General features: G+C 44.3%; 1 protein-coding gene across 3 annotated transcripts in view; it reads right to left on the reverse strand.

Annotated features, from left to right (window-relative positions):
• Window positions 1–15,023, reverse strand: part of DNAAF9 (dynein axonemal assembly factor 9) — an 81,324-nt gene extending 66,301 nt beyond the window's left edge. For all 3 annotated transcript variants that reach the window (XR_011141151.1, XM_068943815.1, XM_068943816.1), the window contains exons 1-2: window positions 14,810–15,023; window positions 3,690–3,769 (exon numbers count right to left, since the gene is read on the reverse strand). Coding sequence is in view for 2 of the 3 variants with exons in the window: in XM_068943815.1 (XP_068799916.1) it covers window positions 3,690–3,769; window positions 14,810–14,913 (184 nt within the window). In the remaining variant the exon portion in view is untranslated. The remainder of the gene's footprint in view (window positions 1–3,689; window positions 3,770–14,809) is intronic.
• Between the last annotated feature and the right edge of the window lie 4,106 nt (window positions 15,024–19,129).

The following is a 19,129-nucleotide window of genomic DNA, read 5'->3' on the forward strand; positions in this document are numbered from 1 at the left end:
GCTAACAGCTGGCAGAAAACTAGTTCAGCCAAGTACGGAAAAATTCTGCCAGGTCAGTAAGATGGATCCAGTAGACGAGAGCAAACAAGCACCAGAACTGATGCAAAACGCATATGGGGAGAGAAGAGGAGCAATCTAAAGACAGGTTGAGACTACCCTTTTCTGAGACAGAAAGTATTTGAGAGGGCTCAGCCACCTCATGCGCTTGTGCACCAGTTGCTAAGCTGACATAAACATAATCTACATGTAAAAGAACATGCTTGCTTTCTCTTTGTCCTAGCCATGCATTTTTGACATTCCCTGTTCACCACAATGAAGAATAGTTATTTCATAACCCCTTAACAGCCGTGTGAGCTCTAGGGACACAAGGTGGGAGGCTAGCAGGAAGGCAAGGCTGGAGAGAACGGACAGATCACTTTCTGACAGCCGCCAAAGCCATTTTGCAATTGTGAAACAGCCATTTAATAGACATGCACATTAATCATTAAAACAGTCTCCATTTAGACAGGGAATGGGATGAACAAGCAGTTCAAGGTACTAAACATCCTAAGAGCAGTAGCTCTATGTAGGACAGACATTTCCTAAAAAACTTGTAAAAGAAGGGATGCTGTAAAGCGCTGAACGATTCATGTGAACTCGTTTTTGATATGGTAACGTTCTGTGTTTTTCTTGACAATTAGGTCATGCCAATCTGTAGTGCTATGTACCTTTTCTAGTTACAAAACTCAAAGAGATAAAACTTCTCAAGAAAGCCAGATGAAATTGTCCCTGTTATGGAAGGAAGGCTACCCAAGAAAGATGCGGAGACCTCGATCAAGAGAAACACAGAACTCTCTCCATCAGGAATACTCATCTTGAGCAATGTAACATGAGAATCCCCGTATCAACTCAAAACAATCAGAGAAAACCCTGACCATAAACAAGTAGTAACACATGAACAAAGCTGAGATAACAAAGATTTATTGACGCAGGCTCTAAAATGTTCCTGTCCTCTCTGAGGAAAGGAGAAAGTAAATATCAAGATCAGTAAAAATTTAGCTTAGTTAGGCTGACCTGTGATATCAAGTTCCATCTACAGTCAAAACAATCAATTGCCTGTGTAATTTTCATCAAGCTTATACATTACTATTGCTAGCTTTATAGATAAGACATACTAAAACTAAATGTATATCCTCAAATACCAGAGCAACTTTAGGGTGAGATATAAATTTTTGTTAAAAGGTAAGAGGCGAGAAATGCCACTGCTTAAAAAACAAACACTTACCATCAGCTTATGGTATAATTTAGGTAGTTTCAAATACTGTTTTCTTAGCAACTCGAACAGCAACAAACTCTAGCTTCTAGAAGAATCTGATGCTATAACTTTATTAAAGACATGTCTGACATACATCTCTCTCCCCACCTCCAAATTTCTTTTTTGTGTCAGCTGTGATGTAATTCTTTCTCTGGTAAAGAATGCACACATGCTACCATTCAACCGTTTTAAAATAAGAAACATAGGAGTCTTTAAAAATTAGCTGCAACTACTTTTAAGTAACTGTATCAAGCTTAAGTTCTCCCCCTGCCCCCCGGCATCTTTCCAAACTGTTCCTAATTTCAGTATACATATCAATCTAATTGAAGTGAAGCTATCAGAGTTTATATTGTTTTATCTTATAGCCCAGTACATAAAATTAAAGGGGAAGGGGGGAGTTGTTAACTCTAAGTACTCAAAACTAGCAAAGTGAAATACAACGTGTGCTGACTGGAAAAAAAAAAAAAAAGTAAGTATGGAAGATTATCTGGTTTCCATAAAAAACAAAAGGACTCAAGACATAAGAATATTTCAACTTTGTCATCTGAAGCTTGCATGTGAAGATGGACTTAATGCCTTTACAACAGACATGCTGCTGCTAGACCAGAAGTTACGTGGGAAATTCTACAGCCTACATTAGACAGGTCAGATTAGACAACAGTCCCATTGTGGGTACAGAAAGAGATTAGTACAAAGAACAAGTCTAACGAAAAAACACACTTCATATATTTCCATAACAGAAATGCTTATTTATTAAGAGGCACGGTCTTCTGCATGGTTTTAAATACTCCACATTACACTGAGGCTTAAAGAAAAGGATTCCTTTTGCATGTAATGTTTTCTCTAAAGCCATAGAAACGGTATCTTTTAAGCAATATTTTGAGTGACTGTTTTTTGCCTGGGATTTAACGCAGCTTCAGAATTAACAAAAGTCAAGGAGTACTATACATATATGGAAAGAGTTAAAAGTCGACACAACTCATTATAAATTTTACAAAATTTGACTGGCATCAAAAACAAGTACTTTTATTTTGTACAATTTAGTGTTGTTGCACGGTTGCCACACTGTCGCCATATACAACTTCTAGCTGGTAAAGTTACTCATTAACCAAAAAACTTTCTGAAACTATTACAGAAGAGCATGGGGAATAGAAAGAGTCTTGTTATACAGCCAACTTCTATCAAAATAGAATAAGATTCTGAGCGTCTACCAGTTTTTCATCGTGCAGTAAATAAGCTTCTTCAAGTTTTCTTGCTATGCCATACAAAAAAATACAACAAGCTATTGCAGCAAGTTATCTGTTGTATCATATGTTAATGCAAAACCTACTATTCCTCATAAACTTCTTTAGGGCTACACTAAATGGAAAATTTAAAGTGTTACCACATAATCTGCATAATCATTCCCTAATCCTATTCTCTAGGTATTCCCATTGTCATTCTTGAAATTCTCTTTATCTTGTTAACGATTATATATTTAGAAATAAAAGCCAATGTTACACACAAAAATAACACTAAAGCTGTATGAAAAGCCTGTTACTTCCCTACAGCACTTTGCATGTACAGCTTTGTTTTGCATCACTCTTCTCCCCTACCCTCAGAATTAAATAAATAAGCACTGAAATTGCACGGTCTTTAGGTGCTGCCATTTAAGTCATAACTGCTGCCCAGGCTTCTCACATGGCTTTTAAAATGCATTTTGAATTATTTCTCCCAAGGGTCATAAGCATCTCTTCCCCTAAATTCAGGTTGTATTAATTCCGCTAGTTTTTCTGCACATTTTCATGCATCTCTTGCAAGACAAGCCTGTTCCTGAACACCATACTCAACAGCCCTGCATATCAGGATCCCTAACCTTGGCTCTCCTAAATTATTCTCCAGTCCCTTAACCTACCAAGTCTCACAAACACACACAGCACCTTCTAGTCCCTTCCACTACCCCAGAGATGTGGCAGAACCAGCCACAGCGCATGTGCCTTCAGCTTTTATCTGAAGTGCCAGCTAGAATACAAACGCTGCCTGGACAACCGACTGCTTACTCCAAATAGATACCGGTTAAGTTCTCCCCATCTTTCCTCCAACGCGGACACTGATAAAGAGTCTATCGTCTATCCAGCCACTTAACTCTCATAAGGCTTGGAAGAATGTTGATAACATTAATTATTACTATACTAGCAAGTTTGCCTGAAGTTAGTAAATAGACCAATGAATTATTTAGAGGGAAAAGAGTAGCAGATAGGTGTCCTCATTGAGAAATAGGCTGGGAAGGTAGGGGGCAGAGGAGGAGGAAGAGATGACATTCATCTTTCATGGCATCTTTATCAGTACAGTGAGGACAAAAGGAAAAAAAAAAAAGACAGAGAGAGACAGAGAGAGAGAGAGAGCAAAAACTAACCTAAAATGCAAAGGATTCCGTCAGGTTGAGACTTGCTGCTCTGTGTCAGGATACTCTGAATATGTCGAAGGCGGCTGCAGCTGCAAAAGAAAGAATTAGTTCTTAAGGACAGTGTTTTGAAGTATTCAAATGCGGTAGGCTTGTTGATCTGTGGTTTTTTTCTCAATTATATGAATCAAATACGCAGTTTGACATGGTTACCTTTCTGTAATACATTTAAAGCTCGCATCAAGCCTTTGCCAGGTTATTTTTTGTCTAAAGGACATGAAAGCATGCAGTCCTGAGAGATGACTGGAACCCATAACAATCCCTTCTAACCAAGTGCTCTGTTAGTTTCTAGCCTCTAGCAAGAATTTTAACCCTGATGTACCTCCTCTCTCACTCAACCACTCCTTTCTCTACCAGAGAAGGACAGCGCAAAGCAAAACCAAAACATGGGGCAGGTGATACCCAGGTAAAAAGTAGGTAAGGAAAAGGACTGGAAGAGGTTCTGTGCTCCAGAAGGGGTATGAAAAAGATGAGCAGGAGTTCCAGGACCCCCAGCTTCATCCAGCGGCTTCCATGCCATATAACTGCACAATGCAGACATGTCCCAGACCTCCCATAAAATGAGTGGAAGGTCAGATATTCGCAGAAGGCAGGGAGGAGAACGCGGATAAGCGTCCACACTCTCAAAACTTCTGTCCCCACTCTCAAACCTGCAGGGTCTCAGCAAATTCCTTGTTCAGGACTAATAGCGTCACGTTATCTGCTAGTGTCACAGTGATGCTTTTACTTATCAGTATAATGAAGACTCAAATAGGATGCTCCATCATTATTACAAATAGACACATAAGCAGAAATGAGGGAACATCAGACAGAAAAAAAGGAAGCAATTTTAGTGAAAACTACTGACAGTGGATTCTTCTATAACAACTCAGACTTCAGGCACTATAGTTCTTTCTTGGATCTGGCTTTATTCACTGGAAGTATATCTACTCCATAATAGGAAAACATACAGCCAACATTCCTATTTAATATAACAAAAGCTGAACTCGAGAAGAATCTCTTTTTAAGAAAAGTTTTCTCCATGAGAGAAATTAACAAGTTAAATTTGTACTATTGAGCTTCCGGTGAAAAAGAAAACTGCAGGTCTCAACAACTCTGCAAGTGAAAAATACTATATGCAAATCATAAAAGCAGGAAATTTTTCTTTCTATGCCCCAAGAAATACCTAGAGCATTTTCATATCCTATGTCTTAAGTTACCTTTCTCAATTATTTCTGCATTATTACTATGAAAAATTTCTCTACAATGAAAAATTAGGGAAAACTGTTAGCCTAAAGTATGATCATTTGATAATCTACATTAAAAAGGAAATGAAACAACACCAAGTTTTGCCAAAATTCTCATCATCAAAATAAATCACTTGTATGAAGTTATATTTGCCCAATATCTGTACCTCGGCTATAACAGCCACACAAACTGAGAGTAACCTAGTCCATACTTTTAAGTAACCTTCTGTGAGCTTTTTTTAATACAGATATAAGGCAAGAATTTTCACTGCTGATAATAATGAATGTATTTTCTTCCTTACAGAACTGAGCTGTTCATCTGTAGAAAACAAATGTCTCTTACAGAAAAACTTAAACAGAGCTCAATTTATGATCTGCCCAAATAAGCAAGAAAGTAACATCAACTTGCTATTTTCAGTTATTTAAGCCAAGAACAGTAATATTGCAGTTATCATGCTCTACTTTCTCTGAAAGACAGAGCAGATGTGAAGTTTTTAAACCATAGCTAATCTAAGCGCAATTCAAACATTCATGCTAACGAAAATGGATAAAGATAGCATTTTAAGATGCTGAAATTTTAAGTCGTTCGAGTTTTGAACTCAATTATTCTTTTTGTCTGAAACGTCCCAATTTGTATCATCAGCTGCACGCTCCAATGTACGTATAGATAAAACTTTCAGGGATACAGAACAACAAATTAAATAAAATGCTGTTGACAGCAAAAAAGAAAAGCACCCAAGCACCTAATTAACTACTACCAATGTCAGATGTTGTTGTCCATATGCGATGCTACCAATTCTGTGAAAGAAACTCCGAACCTCACGCCGCACATTTTAGCAACTTAACAATTATTAGGTCTTTTAAAATTTACCTAAAACAGAATCTCACAACCATAATAACTTAAGGTTTCGTACCTTACTCTAGAAGATCATCTCCCATTATTGAACAGTACTCTAGACTAGCTGGGTAAGAGATGATCCCCTACAGCAAGCTACACAATGTTCATATTTTTATACCTCTCGTGTCACAAGATCAAAGGTAGAAAAATTCCCTGAACTTCTCACCGCACGTACAAAGCAATTTGATATATTTCACTCATAAGCACAGAAATAAGTTTAGGTATTTAGGGACCAGGTGAAGGCATTTAGAACTGCTCGAGTCTCTGTAAAACGCTAGAGACGGAAACAAATTTATGTATGGGCAAAGCATGCGTCAAGACCAAAACGTTTCTTAACCTATTTGCAGAGGACTGTTTAAGAGAAAGGATGCTTCCCAAGACCATCTGAAGGACAGACTGAAAGGAGAGTGAAAGAAACATGCCCAGGGACTTCTGCAGTTACACAACAAGCAGCTTCCACATCGCCTTTTAATAAAATGTTTCCCATATCAGAGGATGCATCTTCCTGCTATTGCTCCAGAATGCGAAAAGAAACTGTCATCAGAAAAAACACCCTGAAGGCTTACAAACTGAAGACATGAGAGGTAAATTTTCAATAAATTCCTCTCAGAAACAAAACTCAAAAATCCCTGTAAGTGTTCAACTAATTCACTACGCAAATTTAACTAGTTTTCCAGGCAAAGAAAGATCAGTTTAAAATATTTTACTATAAAATCTGGTATGCATTATAAACACAGCACAAACACATACCGTCACTTTGCAATCAATTTTATTTTCACATACTGATCACTTTTAAAGGAAAAGAACATTCAGAAGGCAGTTTGACAATACAAGTCAATGCAACTCGCAGGGGAAGATAATGCTCATTTAGTGAATACAACTTTACTGTATGATATGAGGTAAGTTATTCCTCCACTGAAATTATAACGTTAAAATACATAAAGTTCTCAGATCAAGCTGTTAAGAAACTCTTGCCAAGCAAAGTCTAATCTCCGTGCTATGCTTCATTCATGACTCTCCTGACCTACACTCTTATGTCAAATTATACATGAATTATTTCAGTGAGATGAATGACCATACACATGTTTATTTCAATCATAATATTGAAGAGTCTTCAGAAGAAGAATAGTTTTCCTTGCCTGCTTTAAAGGAGTGGCTTCTATAAAACAGGAGGTCTTTGAAAAAGCTTCTTCACAGAAATATTTTCTACATCATTTCAAGCATATATAAATCATTATGTTCAAAGGCTGACATTAAAAACAGAAGACTTCTGTGTTTGAATAAAGATGTTATTCAGAAATACTAAAGAGAATAATTAGAACTCTAACTACATGCTGTTAAACAACGCAAGCTAAACTGCGTATAAAGTCAGAAAAAAAAAATAAGCATTTTCTTGCATTTCACATTAAACAGTGCTCGGATAAAAACAAAGAAACAGTCCTGGGAACAAAAATCTATGACTCCTCCCGCCTCCAAAGCGAGTGTCCCAGCAAGGACACTGGATTTTATTCCTTCTCTCTTTACCACAGTAACATAATTTCAAAGAGAAGCAATGAAAAATGACCCCCACACAACAATATAACCCTCTGGTCTTTGGGATGCTTTCCTAGAAGATGGAGCTCTGAATCCCCTCAGGCTCAGGGGCAATACAGGAACCGTACCAAAGAGCAACCTCTTTCTGTGCACCCTTTCTTTCCCCGTAGGCAAACACATAACCACAATTTACAGTAGCCCTATCCTGACGATCAGCATTCGGGGTGTTCAAGAACACAAGTTAACACAGCCTTTTCAAGGGAATTCAAAATTCCTGGACTCCAACGAAACTTAGACAAGACATGAGTTGCAAGCTACTTAAACTAGGTCTACTCCAAACATACACAAAGAAAGAATCACAGACTACCAAGCAACTTTAAAAGTAGATAAGGAGTTGAAGTAGGTTAAATGAGAATTTTTCCAGCTTGCAGTTTTGGGCGGATTATGTGATTTCTGGATTGGCTTAAGTCAACTTAAGGTTCCACATTATTGCAAGGGACCGGCTCACCCTACTAACTGCCTTTGTTGTGCCTGCAGTAACAATCGTGAAGTCATGTGTCAAGTCAGATTAGTTTACTGATCCAAATGAACTCTGACCCAGGAATTAAAAAAAAAAAAAAAAAAAAGGCAAGCTGATCTGACTGCTGACAAGGTCAGAAGGCAAAATCATAATTTTGGGCAGCAGCTGGCAATGAAGTGTGCTTAGGTCAATTAAGATCCTATACAATGATGTACTTGATTGTCTGCTAATCTCAGACTAGATCCAAAAAATATTTAAAAAGCAAGAGAATTCAAAATCATTAACTTTCAAGAATTACTGCTCGCCTGTTCGCACATCTTCATACCAATTATGCAAAATACCTTGCTTTACAAGAACCTGCACTGTCACAACATAGTAACAGGTGCTAGAAAAGTCACCTATGCTGGCCAATGTAGACAATATTGACAACCGTGCCTTTTTCAATTATAAAGAAAAAAATGCATTTTAAGAGGCGTCACACAATGTCATAATTTTCATTTCATAAAGCCTTATTTCTCCACTATGTGTTACTGTTTTTTGCATCTCATATTGCTAATCCAATTTATTCTACACACTGTACGCAAACTTCCTTTTCTCGTTCTAAGCCAGTGGTACCAGCGTAGCAACAGTACTAACATTGATCCCCTATTGATTCCCAATCGATTCCCATTGGCTAGCCTACCATATGTCTGGGACAGCCTCAGCTGTGCTTTAATGTGCAATTCATCTGACAAAGGATATAATTTCACTGCTGTACCGAGCAGCGAGCCGAGTATGTTTTGCTTCATATTGGCAGATGTTACACTCCTCCCCCACAAATGCTAGGCAGTCTTAAAAACCCACACATGGTTAAGCTTTAACAGAGAGCAGTGAACAAGGGCGGGGAAAAAAAAAAAAATCTGAGACACCCCTGGCAAAATTGTACAAACCCTCACATTAACAAGATTGATCTTCAGGGAATGACTTGAATAGATTAATGCTGTCTATTTAATGTTAAAACCAGTGTCGTAAGTACTTGATTGGAAGGGGGGGGAGAAAGAAAAGAGAAAAGATAAAGAAAATATCTAATACTTTTTTCCAAATCTCACTTCTCATTAACTTGTCCACTGCTACCATAGGCTCCATATGAGGTTTCCATTTTACCCCTCCAAAAGACAGGGATATTCTTCATGGACATTTTGTTGACCTCAGATTTTCCAACAGTGTTACTGTCTGCTTATATTCAAGTACTGAATTTCCCTTTATTTCCCACAGTATGACATTATCACCATCTTAAAACATTTGTGAAAACAGAAACCAGAAGTCAGCCTGAGCCGCAAATCCTCAGAAATTTCAAAAGCAGTTATACATATGGAATTTACCATGTAGCTTTAACACTTGTGCTTTCTCAATTTTGTTTTACTGCTTGTCGCTTACAAAGGACAATGTCATTTACCCACCCTAAAACAAGATAATTTTCCAAATAGTTTCAACATTTCTCTACAAGGAATGTAGGTAATTTGATTATGAATAGGAGATCCGGCAACTGCAAAAACACTTAGTATGTTTAACAATTTTAAGTAGTAATAGATGTAGGGGAAGAAAATTCAACTCTATGTGCGTTTTACAGGACGAGCACACAGGAAGAGTCATAAATCTCTCTCTCTAATGAATGTTTGCAACTATCTAGTGCTGTTTTCAAAATAAAAGTTTGTTCAGGATTTTTGATACTTCAGCACATCTGAAAAGTACATCTGAACAGCAGCACTATTTCGTAGAACGCACATAGACATTTGAGTTGTATTTTCCATAACCATGCTTAAACCTTTCTCCTTTTTTGTAGGAAAAAAGAGCCTATAGGTCTTTTATGGCATAACAAGGCTTTAGTTTGACATCAAAAAGATGGACCAGTAGAACTCCTGGTAGCTACAGACATCAGACCCTCCCATCAAGAAACTGATGGTCAAAAATCGTTATCATAGCTCCTATCACTAATAGGAGTAAAGCTGTGGGGAAAAAAAAAATCTGATGAATATATAAGGTCTGAGAACCTCAATTTCCATAGCAGTATTTCCCAAAACTTTGACTTTACCCTCACGCCTTATCACCTTATCCCTTTCTCACAAAGGATTCAAAACACCCATTCAATAACCAGTCAATTTTTTTTGAAAGGAACTGTAGTCCCAAAAATACCTGCATAAGTATATCACTTGGATAACTGATTTACTGACAAATGAGAAGATTTTGTTATTCAAAAACAAAAGAAAGAAAACAAAAGAACACCTCCAAATTATCTTATTAGGGCCCAAACATCACAGAACTAAATTAACTACAAATTGCTACAGACACTAAGCAACACTATAATGGCAGACTCTGAACAGCTTTTCCCATGCGAGTAAGTCACAGTACGGCTATTCAGCACACTCGTTTACTATAAGCAACTCACCAACAGGACCTGTTTTAATGCAAGTGTCAAGCACATACATGCCAGAGCAGTCTTAGTACAACAGAAGGTCTCAGTATGAGCAAAGGGACTGGAAGCCAAGTGAAGCTATTCCACAGGCGCAACCAAATGACAGATTGCCCATCACATGTACACACATATATTCCAGTTAGACAAGTGGCCATAGGGTGCTCTGCTTAACAGGCTGATTTTTGAACATCAAGTCAGTATTTTCATTGGGCAGCCGCTTTCTGAAATTGCAGCACCTCCCTGAGGAAGTCAATTATTCCACTCCTCCCAAAAACATACCACCTAAGAAAATGGCAATATTTAAGAAAGTCTGAAAGGCTAACAGCTCAAGTGTAATTATTCTGTCATCAATCTCTTACCAGAAAAAGAAGGCAAGCGCCTGTCACTTCAGGATAAATCGTAACTTAAGCCACAGTGCCGTAAGACTAAATTTACTTTCAGAGTACCTATTACTGGATCACAATCACTGCAGCCACGTGGCCACAAAGCATCAAACCAGAACGCTCTCCATCAGTTCAGGTTTAAGAATCGCAACGGGGTAATTTCGTCTGAAGCTCCACTGGCAGCTGAGATAACGTAATAGCTCGCCTCCTGTCCTTGGCAACTTTTCCCTCCCAAATACTATTCCACCTTTCCATTCCTATCAACTATATAGTCCCACCTCCCTCGTGACTTTGGTTCTAGCCTAGCATTCAACAGTCCCTAAGCCACCTTCCATCCCACTACAGTAGAAAATTACCCACCTTCAGTCTTGTTTTGTTTTTTTAACCCTGTACTTCAACAAGTTAAAATAGCTCAGAAGGGCTTGATAAACTGTTAATTCAGCTTATCGGTGCTATAACCTTCGTCTTACACTTTATACTGAACAGTATAGCGTCTGCTCACACTAGATTAGCGCTTAGACAACATGGAAGGGGATCACAGACCTGCAGAAAGAAGTCTGGGCTCTGTACTATATTCTGTCAACAGGCATTGAATAGCTTGGGGTGGCACTTTCAGCAGAGCAACCTATTGTAAGGACACACTGAACATGTTTCTGGTTTTTGTGGGTTTTTTTTTTAACCTTTATCCATAGAAGTTAGAGAGGTTTGCATACAACAAAAAAAATCTAGAAGCAGAGGCCTATGCCTAAGAAAATCACAGATAGGAGAAATTTTTTTTCCTGCCCAAGCACAGTGAAAATACAGTGCTTCCCTTAATAAAAATTAGGTGGAAATGTGCTACTACAAGATACTGAACCTCAGCATTATTACGCAAGCAACATATAGATACAAACTGTTAATCTTTCAACATAAAAATATCCCAAATGATTACAAAACCACAAAAACTTCCTTCCCTGCACCATCATGCTCCCAAACACTCCAGTGACTGCTCTTCTGAAGCTGCAGAAAAAGAAGGCACATATTTAACCACTATGTGATCAAAAACAGCATGTTTTGGAGGATAATACAGGCAGAGACAAACATAAAAATGAACCAAATTTTGCATCTGCGCCATAGACACATAATTAGAACTAATCTGTGCCATATTACAAACACGCGTAACTCTAATAATAAGCATTTACCAACTCTTTTTCAACAGGGTTATGCAAAGACGTATCTAAATCCCTAACGGAACAAATTTATATTTAGTTTAACTGTTGATATTTAACCATAACATTTAATAGAAATTCTGTTCAGAAATACATGCATTCTTAAGTAAAACATTCGTTCCTCACTAAACACAAACACATGAAACGTGACATCAGCTTCTAAAAAGGCACATCCTTTTGGGGGAAATACTAATCTATTAGTTAAGGGATCTTCCCTTTATTTACAAAACTTTCATTCTTTACTGCCTTTGGTTGTTACAATGCCTAAGGTCCCAGCAGTATATGCCAACTCCCAACACACCATATGGCAGACCAAAATTGTGAAGTATGTGGAAGAACTCCAAGAGTTATCTTTGGCGGTTTCTCTATTCTTTATATAGTCTTAAGAATTTTTCCATTCCTGTTTGGGACTTGGGGGGGTGGGGGGGGGGGGGAGGGAGATAATGAATTGTTTTGTTTTAAGTTATTTTTATTAACTGCCTTGGTACATGCTGACTGCTTGGGAAATTTATTGCCAACACTCGTCTCCCTGCCGCCATTTGGACTGAAAAAACCTGCATAAGAAGGAACGTTGGAGAGAGGGAAAAAAAAAAAATTTAACGGATGACACGCGTCCTAAAAACACGCCAAATTAGAGTTGCTGCCTGGATCTCCCAGTGGAGCTCAAAAGCTTACAGATGTTCACAAAGAGCTTGAATGTTCTCATGACAACTCTAAAACAGAATCTCATATTACAAAATCACTTATACCCTTAAACAGAGTGGCTTGAGTGGAAACCATTTTCTCTTTTAGCTTGTTTTTTCACTTCTTGGTATTTTGTTAAAGGTCACAAATTTTTAGGTACTTCCCAGCTATATTAAAAAAAAAAAAAAAACTAGGCTTTTTCTAAACACATACAAGATTAATATATTCAGTGGGGGGAAAAAAGATCTAAAAAAGGTCACTCTTTTTCCTCTCTCTTAAGATTAATTCGGCTTCTAACTACAGACAGAGAAGGAACATAACCATCACAGAACAGCCATGTTCATTTATTTCAAACGCACAGAATGACCTCCATTTCCCTCTCTCACAGCGCAGAATTTCTCATTTCAAAGGCATTTCCTCTGAAAAGCAAAGACACTTTCATTCCCTTCTTCAATTATATGTCTAAAAGATTTCTTTTTAAATTTGGAAGTTTACTGCAAACAATACATAACCACTTTAATACTCTGGTAGCTTAGCCAACTATTGTTTCGTGGCAATTTAGCAATGTATGTGCAATGTCCCAGTTAGTGTACTATCTGACTTTACACAGTTGAACGTTTCCATGTATTGTACTTGTAACTATTCAAAGCATCAAGCACCTCAGTTCATGAGTTGTTCTTTATAACATTCAAACATTTTAGATAACAAACACACCGGAGCTTAATACACACACGTGCATGCACCTTAAGTGTTTGAAAGGAAGTACGTACAAATCTAGCAACCTAACAACAATTTCTGAGGTAACACCTCCCCCCAAAGCGCAAATACCATCGTGTAACATGAATCCATGCCCAACCTCTTCTCCAACTCTATCCTCTGTATTTCCACAATGCTGAGAATGTTATTGCCTTCATGCCCTCAAGCAATTCCTGCACAACCCATCCACCAGGTGCTCACACAAATACTGACATGGCTCTCCTTTCTTCCCACAATCCCTCAACCCATCCTAAGCTCCTGCCCCTGCTACCCCGGCCTAATTAACCTATCACACCTTTTTGAAGCCCTTTCTTCCTGCTTCCCCCACCCATTCCCCTTCCCAAACCAGAATCGAGCTGAGGTTAATCGAGCTGGATGTGATCCTGGGCAATATGCTCTAGGTGACCCTGCTTGAGCAGGGAGGTTGGACTAGATGATCTCCAGAGGTCCCTTCCAACCTTAACGATTCTGTGATTCTGTGATTAACAGCAGTAACACCACCCCTGCCCAAAAAGCCCCTCTCCGAGGTCCCCAAACCTCTTTTTCCTGTTCCATCCCTCAAGCCAACCACAGGCTCTGACACCCCCACACATTATTCAGGATTTGCCAACCCCACAGCCACAAACTCAAGACAGGCCCTTGCCTCCCATCCTGTCAAGACCACTGACACTCAACACCCCCAGCCCCTCAGCACCAGCCCCTCAACATCCCCCAGACCTCCCCATTAGCTTTCTCCATGCCCTTAGCCCCCCTCAATGCCCCAAGCTCCTCCTCAAATTAGCTTCAAGACTCCCAATCTCCTGTCAGCCCCCCCAACGCCTTCCAGACCCTCTCAATACCTCCCAGATCCTCTCAATACCTCCCAGACCGTCCTTGTCAGCCCTTCAACACCCCCAGCTTCTCCACACCAGCCCCCACAACACCCTCAGACTCCCTCAATGCCTCCCCAAGCCCCCAGACCCCGTCAGCCCTTCAATGCCCATAGCTCCTCCACACCAGCCCCCCAACGCCCCCACGCCCCCCTCTGTGTCCTCCCAAACCCCCAGCTCCTCCCCGTCAGCCCCTTCAACGCCCCCAACCCCTCAGCCCTAACCCCCTCAATGCCCCCAGCTCCTCCACACCAGCCTCCACAACACCCCTAGACCCCTTCAATGTCCCTAGCGCCCCCAGAGCCCCCCGTGTCCTCCCAAACCCCCAGACCCTCCCCGTCAGCCCCTTCAACATCCCCAACCCCTCAGCCCTAGCCCCCTCAATGCCCCCTAGACCGTCAGCTCCCTCAACGCCCCCAGACCCCCACAATACCCCCAGCTTCTCCCAAAATTAGCCTCCTCAACGCCCCCAGCCTCCTGTCAGCCCCCCCCCAACGCCCCCAGCCCCCCTCAGCGCCCAGCCCTCCCCCCCCCCCCCGCTACCTCACGAAGGCCTCGGCGGTCCCGGCGCGGGGCGAGCGGCGGGGGCGGCGCGCGGCGGGGCGCGGAGCCGCCAGGAAGAGCGCGGAGCGGCCGCACAGCGCCATGGCGACGGCGATGCGGCGACCGGTGGTTTGGGGAGGGCGGGGGGGGGGGGGGGAACAGCGCCACCAGCACTGCGACCGCTCCGCCACCGCCCCGCGCCGCGCCGGGCGGGGCCGCCCGCGCCGCACCACCTCGCCCTCTCGCCAGCGGGGGGGGGGGGGGGGGTGAGGGAGAGGTCCGCGCCGCCTCTCGGGCTCTTCGCCTCCTCAGACGCGCAAAGTGAAGCCTGGCTTTGCTGCTTGTGCCGACAGAACGCGGTGGGAAGGGTTTGCTTCTGCTGACAGCAGCTAGGCACAAGCACAACGGTGGCTACAGCTGGCGGCTCCCCCCCCCTTGCGGGAGACATGGACTCGCCCAACGCCTACACCTCCGCGCACGCACCCCCCCCCCCCCAGCGCAGCGGCCGGTTCCCCCCCCCTTCACGCATGGGCGCGTCCGGTTCCCCCCGCGCAGCGCCGCGTGGGCCCGCCCCTATACTGCGGCCTGAGTGTCCCCCGGCCCCCTTAACCCCCGCCATTGCGTCCCCAAATGTCCCCTGGCCCCTTAACCCCCAGTACTGCGGCCTGAGTGTCCCCCGGCCCCCTTAACCCCCGCCATTGCGTCCCTAAATGTCCCCTGGCCCCTTAACCCCCAATACTGCGGCCTGAGTGTCCCCTTGCCCCTTAACCCCCCGCCACTGCACCCCCAAATGTCCCCTGGCCCCTTAACCCCCTGATACTGTGGCCTGAGTGTCCCCTGGGCCCCTTAACCCTTCACCACTGCACCCCTAAATGTCCCCTGGTCCCTTAGCCCCTGCCACTGCACCCCAAATGTCCCCCAGCCCCTTTCCACCACCACCACTGTGCCCCAAATGTCCCCCGGCCCCTTAGCCCCCCCTGATACTGCGGCCTGAATGTCCCCTGTGCCCTTTACCCCACCACCACTGCACCCCTAAATGTCCCCTGGCCCCTTAGCCCCCTGCTACTGTGGTCCCCAAATGTCCCCTGGCCCCTTAACCCCCCACCACTGCACCCCCAAATGTCCCCTGGTCCCTTAACCCTTCACCACTGCACCCCTAAATGTCCCCTGGTCCCTTAGCCCCTGCCACTGCACCCCAAATGTCCCCCAGCCCCTTTCCACCACCACCACTGTGCCCCAAATGTCCCCCGGCCCCTTAGCCCCCCTGATACTGCGGCCTGAGTGTCCCCTGGGCCCTTTACCCCACCACCACTGCACCCCTAAATGTCCCCCGGCCCCTTAGCCCCCTGCTACTGTGGTCCCCAAATGTCCCCTGGCCCCTTAACCCCCCACCACTGCACCCCCAAATGTCCCCTGGTCCCTTAACCCTTCACCACTGCACCCCTAAATGTCCCCTGGTCCCTTAGCCCCTGCCACTGCACCCCAAATGTCCCCCAGCCCCTTTCCACCACTACCACTGTGCCCCAAATGTCCCCCGGCCCCTTAGCCCCCCTGATACTGCGGCCTGAGTGTCCCCTGTGCCCTTTACCCCACCACCACTGCACCCCTAAATGTCCCCTGGCCCCTTAGCCCCCTGCTACTGTGGTCCCCAAATGTCCCCTGGCCCCTTAACCCCCCACCACTGCACCCCCAAATGTCCCCTGGTCCCTTAACCCTTCACCACTGCACCCCTAAATGTCCCCTGGCCCCTTACCCCCCTGCCACTGTGCCCCAAATGTCTCCTGACCCCCTTAACCTCCTACCACTGCAGCCCAAATGTCCCCCAGAGCCTTCAGGCCCCCTGCCACTGCACCCTAAATGTCTCTCTACCCCCTTAACCCCACCGCCACTTTGCCCTGAATATCCCCCAGCCCCCTTTATCCCTCTGCACTGCGTCCCAAATGTCCCCTGGCCCCCTTAACTCCTCCAGCATTGTGCCCCAATTGTCCCCAGGCCCCTTTACCCCCCCACTACTGCACCCTAGCATTGCACCCCCAATTGCCCCATGGTGCGTGAAGCACCCTGGCCCTGCCCCAGCATTGCACCCCTAAATGCCCCGTGCCATGCAGAAATGCCTTGCGCCCCCATCCCGGCACTGCACCCCCAAGCGCCCTGCAATGCAGAGGAGTTCCCACGTCCCCAGTGCTGCACCCCAGAAATGCCTCTGCGATGCCCCCCAACAGCCCCCAGTGCTTCTGACTCTTCCTACAACCGAACCCGAGGGGCAGGAATGAGGAAATCCTCCAGGCTTGCTGCAGAAGGCCAAGCCCGGAGGCTGTCACCCGCAAGGGCTGTTTCTGTGCTGAAAGGTCGACGATGCAATACCAGAAACACTCAAAAATAGCTGCGTTTGGCCAACAGCACGCTGGCCGCACCATCCGGGCCGGGAGATGCTGCAAGTCCCGCCAGGCCTGGGATGATCAGCAACAAAGCAGAAACCCTTCTCCTTTGCGCCATTTCTGCGTGCTGTTGGCCCTAGCAAGGCAACAACTTCTCTCTACCAAGTTACTGGTTTCACCTCCTTGCTGTCTTGCCCTGTTTTAGAGCGCTTATGGGAGCCAGCTCCCAACTTTTGTCCCCTTTCTCTAGTCTCCCATTTTACTGCTACAGTGTTTTTCCACTACCCCCTTTCGCCTGTGCATTGCATCACTGCAAAAAACCAAGCGCTTTGCACAAAGCGTGTCTGCCTTCCAGCATCGCGGGGCTGCGACGCCGCAGCAGGAGTTTTCGGTCGCCCTGCCCTACGAATGCCTCGGCGTATCTGTAATGAGAGCACCGAGCCCAATGGGATGCAGGGGACGTGCTGGAGCCATCGCTTAACGAACAGTGCGAAGCCGCGCGGCTTGAAATCTATTAATCACGCACCGCAACGCTGCTCCTCCACCTCGTCCCCAGCAGATGAGAGGAGCCAGCAACTTTGGAGGAGAAGGAAGAGGAGGAGGAGGAGATCTGGCATCGCCACTTCTCCGCCATCCTGGCACAGGCTCGAGCGGGGACAAGGGTCCTCGCACGCCAGTTTTCTCCTCAAGCCTATCTTGTCCCCCTCCTTGCAGGCTGGCACGGCCCCAAACTGAGGATGGGTCATTGACAAGCGGCTGAGCAAGCCTGGGAGCCGCTGGAGTATCAAGGCTGATTGCATGCTCCAGTTAATGTGTGTCCTACAGTTGGGGCCTTCAGGATGTCTCTTACACATATATTCACGCGCCCATACAATTAGAGCCTTTTTTTTTTTTTCCTGGAAACCGAACGAAATAAAAACGTTGGGCTTTAATCTCCTTCTTCAAAATGACCAGGAAACCTTAGATGCTACTGGGGGAGGAAGAGGGATGGAGAGGAGACCGAGAGAGAGGCAGCGTTACAGCTAATAGCCGAGGAAGGCCGCTGAGCTGCAGAGAGCCGAGTTCAGGTCCTGGCCGTGCTCTGCCAGGGCTGCAGCATCCCAGCTGCGAGGGATGCACGGGAGCAAGCTGGCTACCTCCATGCCCTTTCCAGCCCTATGGGAGGTGCTTTCCCCCTGCTGAGAAAGCTCAATATTAATCTGCCGGCGCTGGTAGCTGCAGCGACACAAAGCCGCTCACCGTGCCGAGCTCTCTGCGCGCGTTGCCATTCCCATTAATCATTCTGTCTCCTCTTCCCCATGTGGAGAGTGAGATAAGACCACTTGTCTGCCTCGTATTTTAATTGCGCTAATATTTGCCAAGTGCAACATAAAGTGCTGAATCTACAGCCACTGGGTGCAATGGGCTGGTGGCTGAAAGCTTCTTTCTGCCTTGCAAGACCGCAGAAAATATTAGCAGCTTGGCATGGCCTAGATGCAAACGGGAGGCGTACGAAGAGCAATCAAGGGCTCTGCTCGTGACGCGCACCTTGCTGTTAATTTAGTTCAAGTGCAAGCATGTTCCAAAGTTTTGCTTCTTTTCCCTTCCAAATCAAAATTAGACTCAACCTAGCACACTGCTTCGGGGCAGAGAAGACAAGATAAATATAGTGGGCCGTGAACTAGCTGCCCTGGGGCAACCAGGAAGTTTTTCAGCTGGCTCACCCATAAAACTAAGATGAGTTCGACGTACACATGTCCTTAAGTCATGGATTAAAGCCCCCAGTCCCATCTCTTGTGCTGAAGGGGAGTTGGCATAGTCTAGATCCCAAGCTCTTTCTGAGCTTTGAGCCTGTGGACAGGCTTTGAAATGATGCTAATGCAACATCATCAGTGGGAACTGAAGCACCTAAAGAAAAAACAGACATGTTAGTCTTTGATCAGGGTTGCTAAAACCCCATGAC

This window comes from Struthio camelus, chromosome 4 (genome assembly GCF_040807025.1).
Source record: "Struthio camelus isolate bStrCam1 chromosome 4, bStrCam1.hap1, whole genome shotgun sequence".
Classification (NCBI taxonomy): Eukaryota; Metazoa; Chordata; class Aves; order Struthioniformes; family Struthionidae; genus Struthio; species Struthio camelus.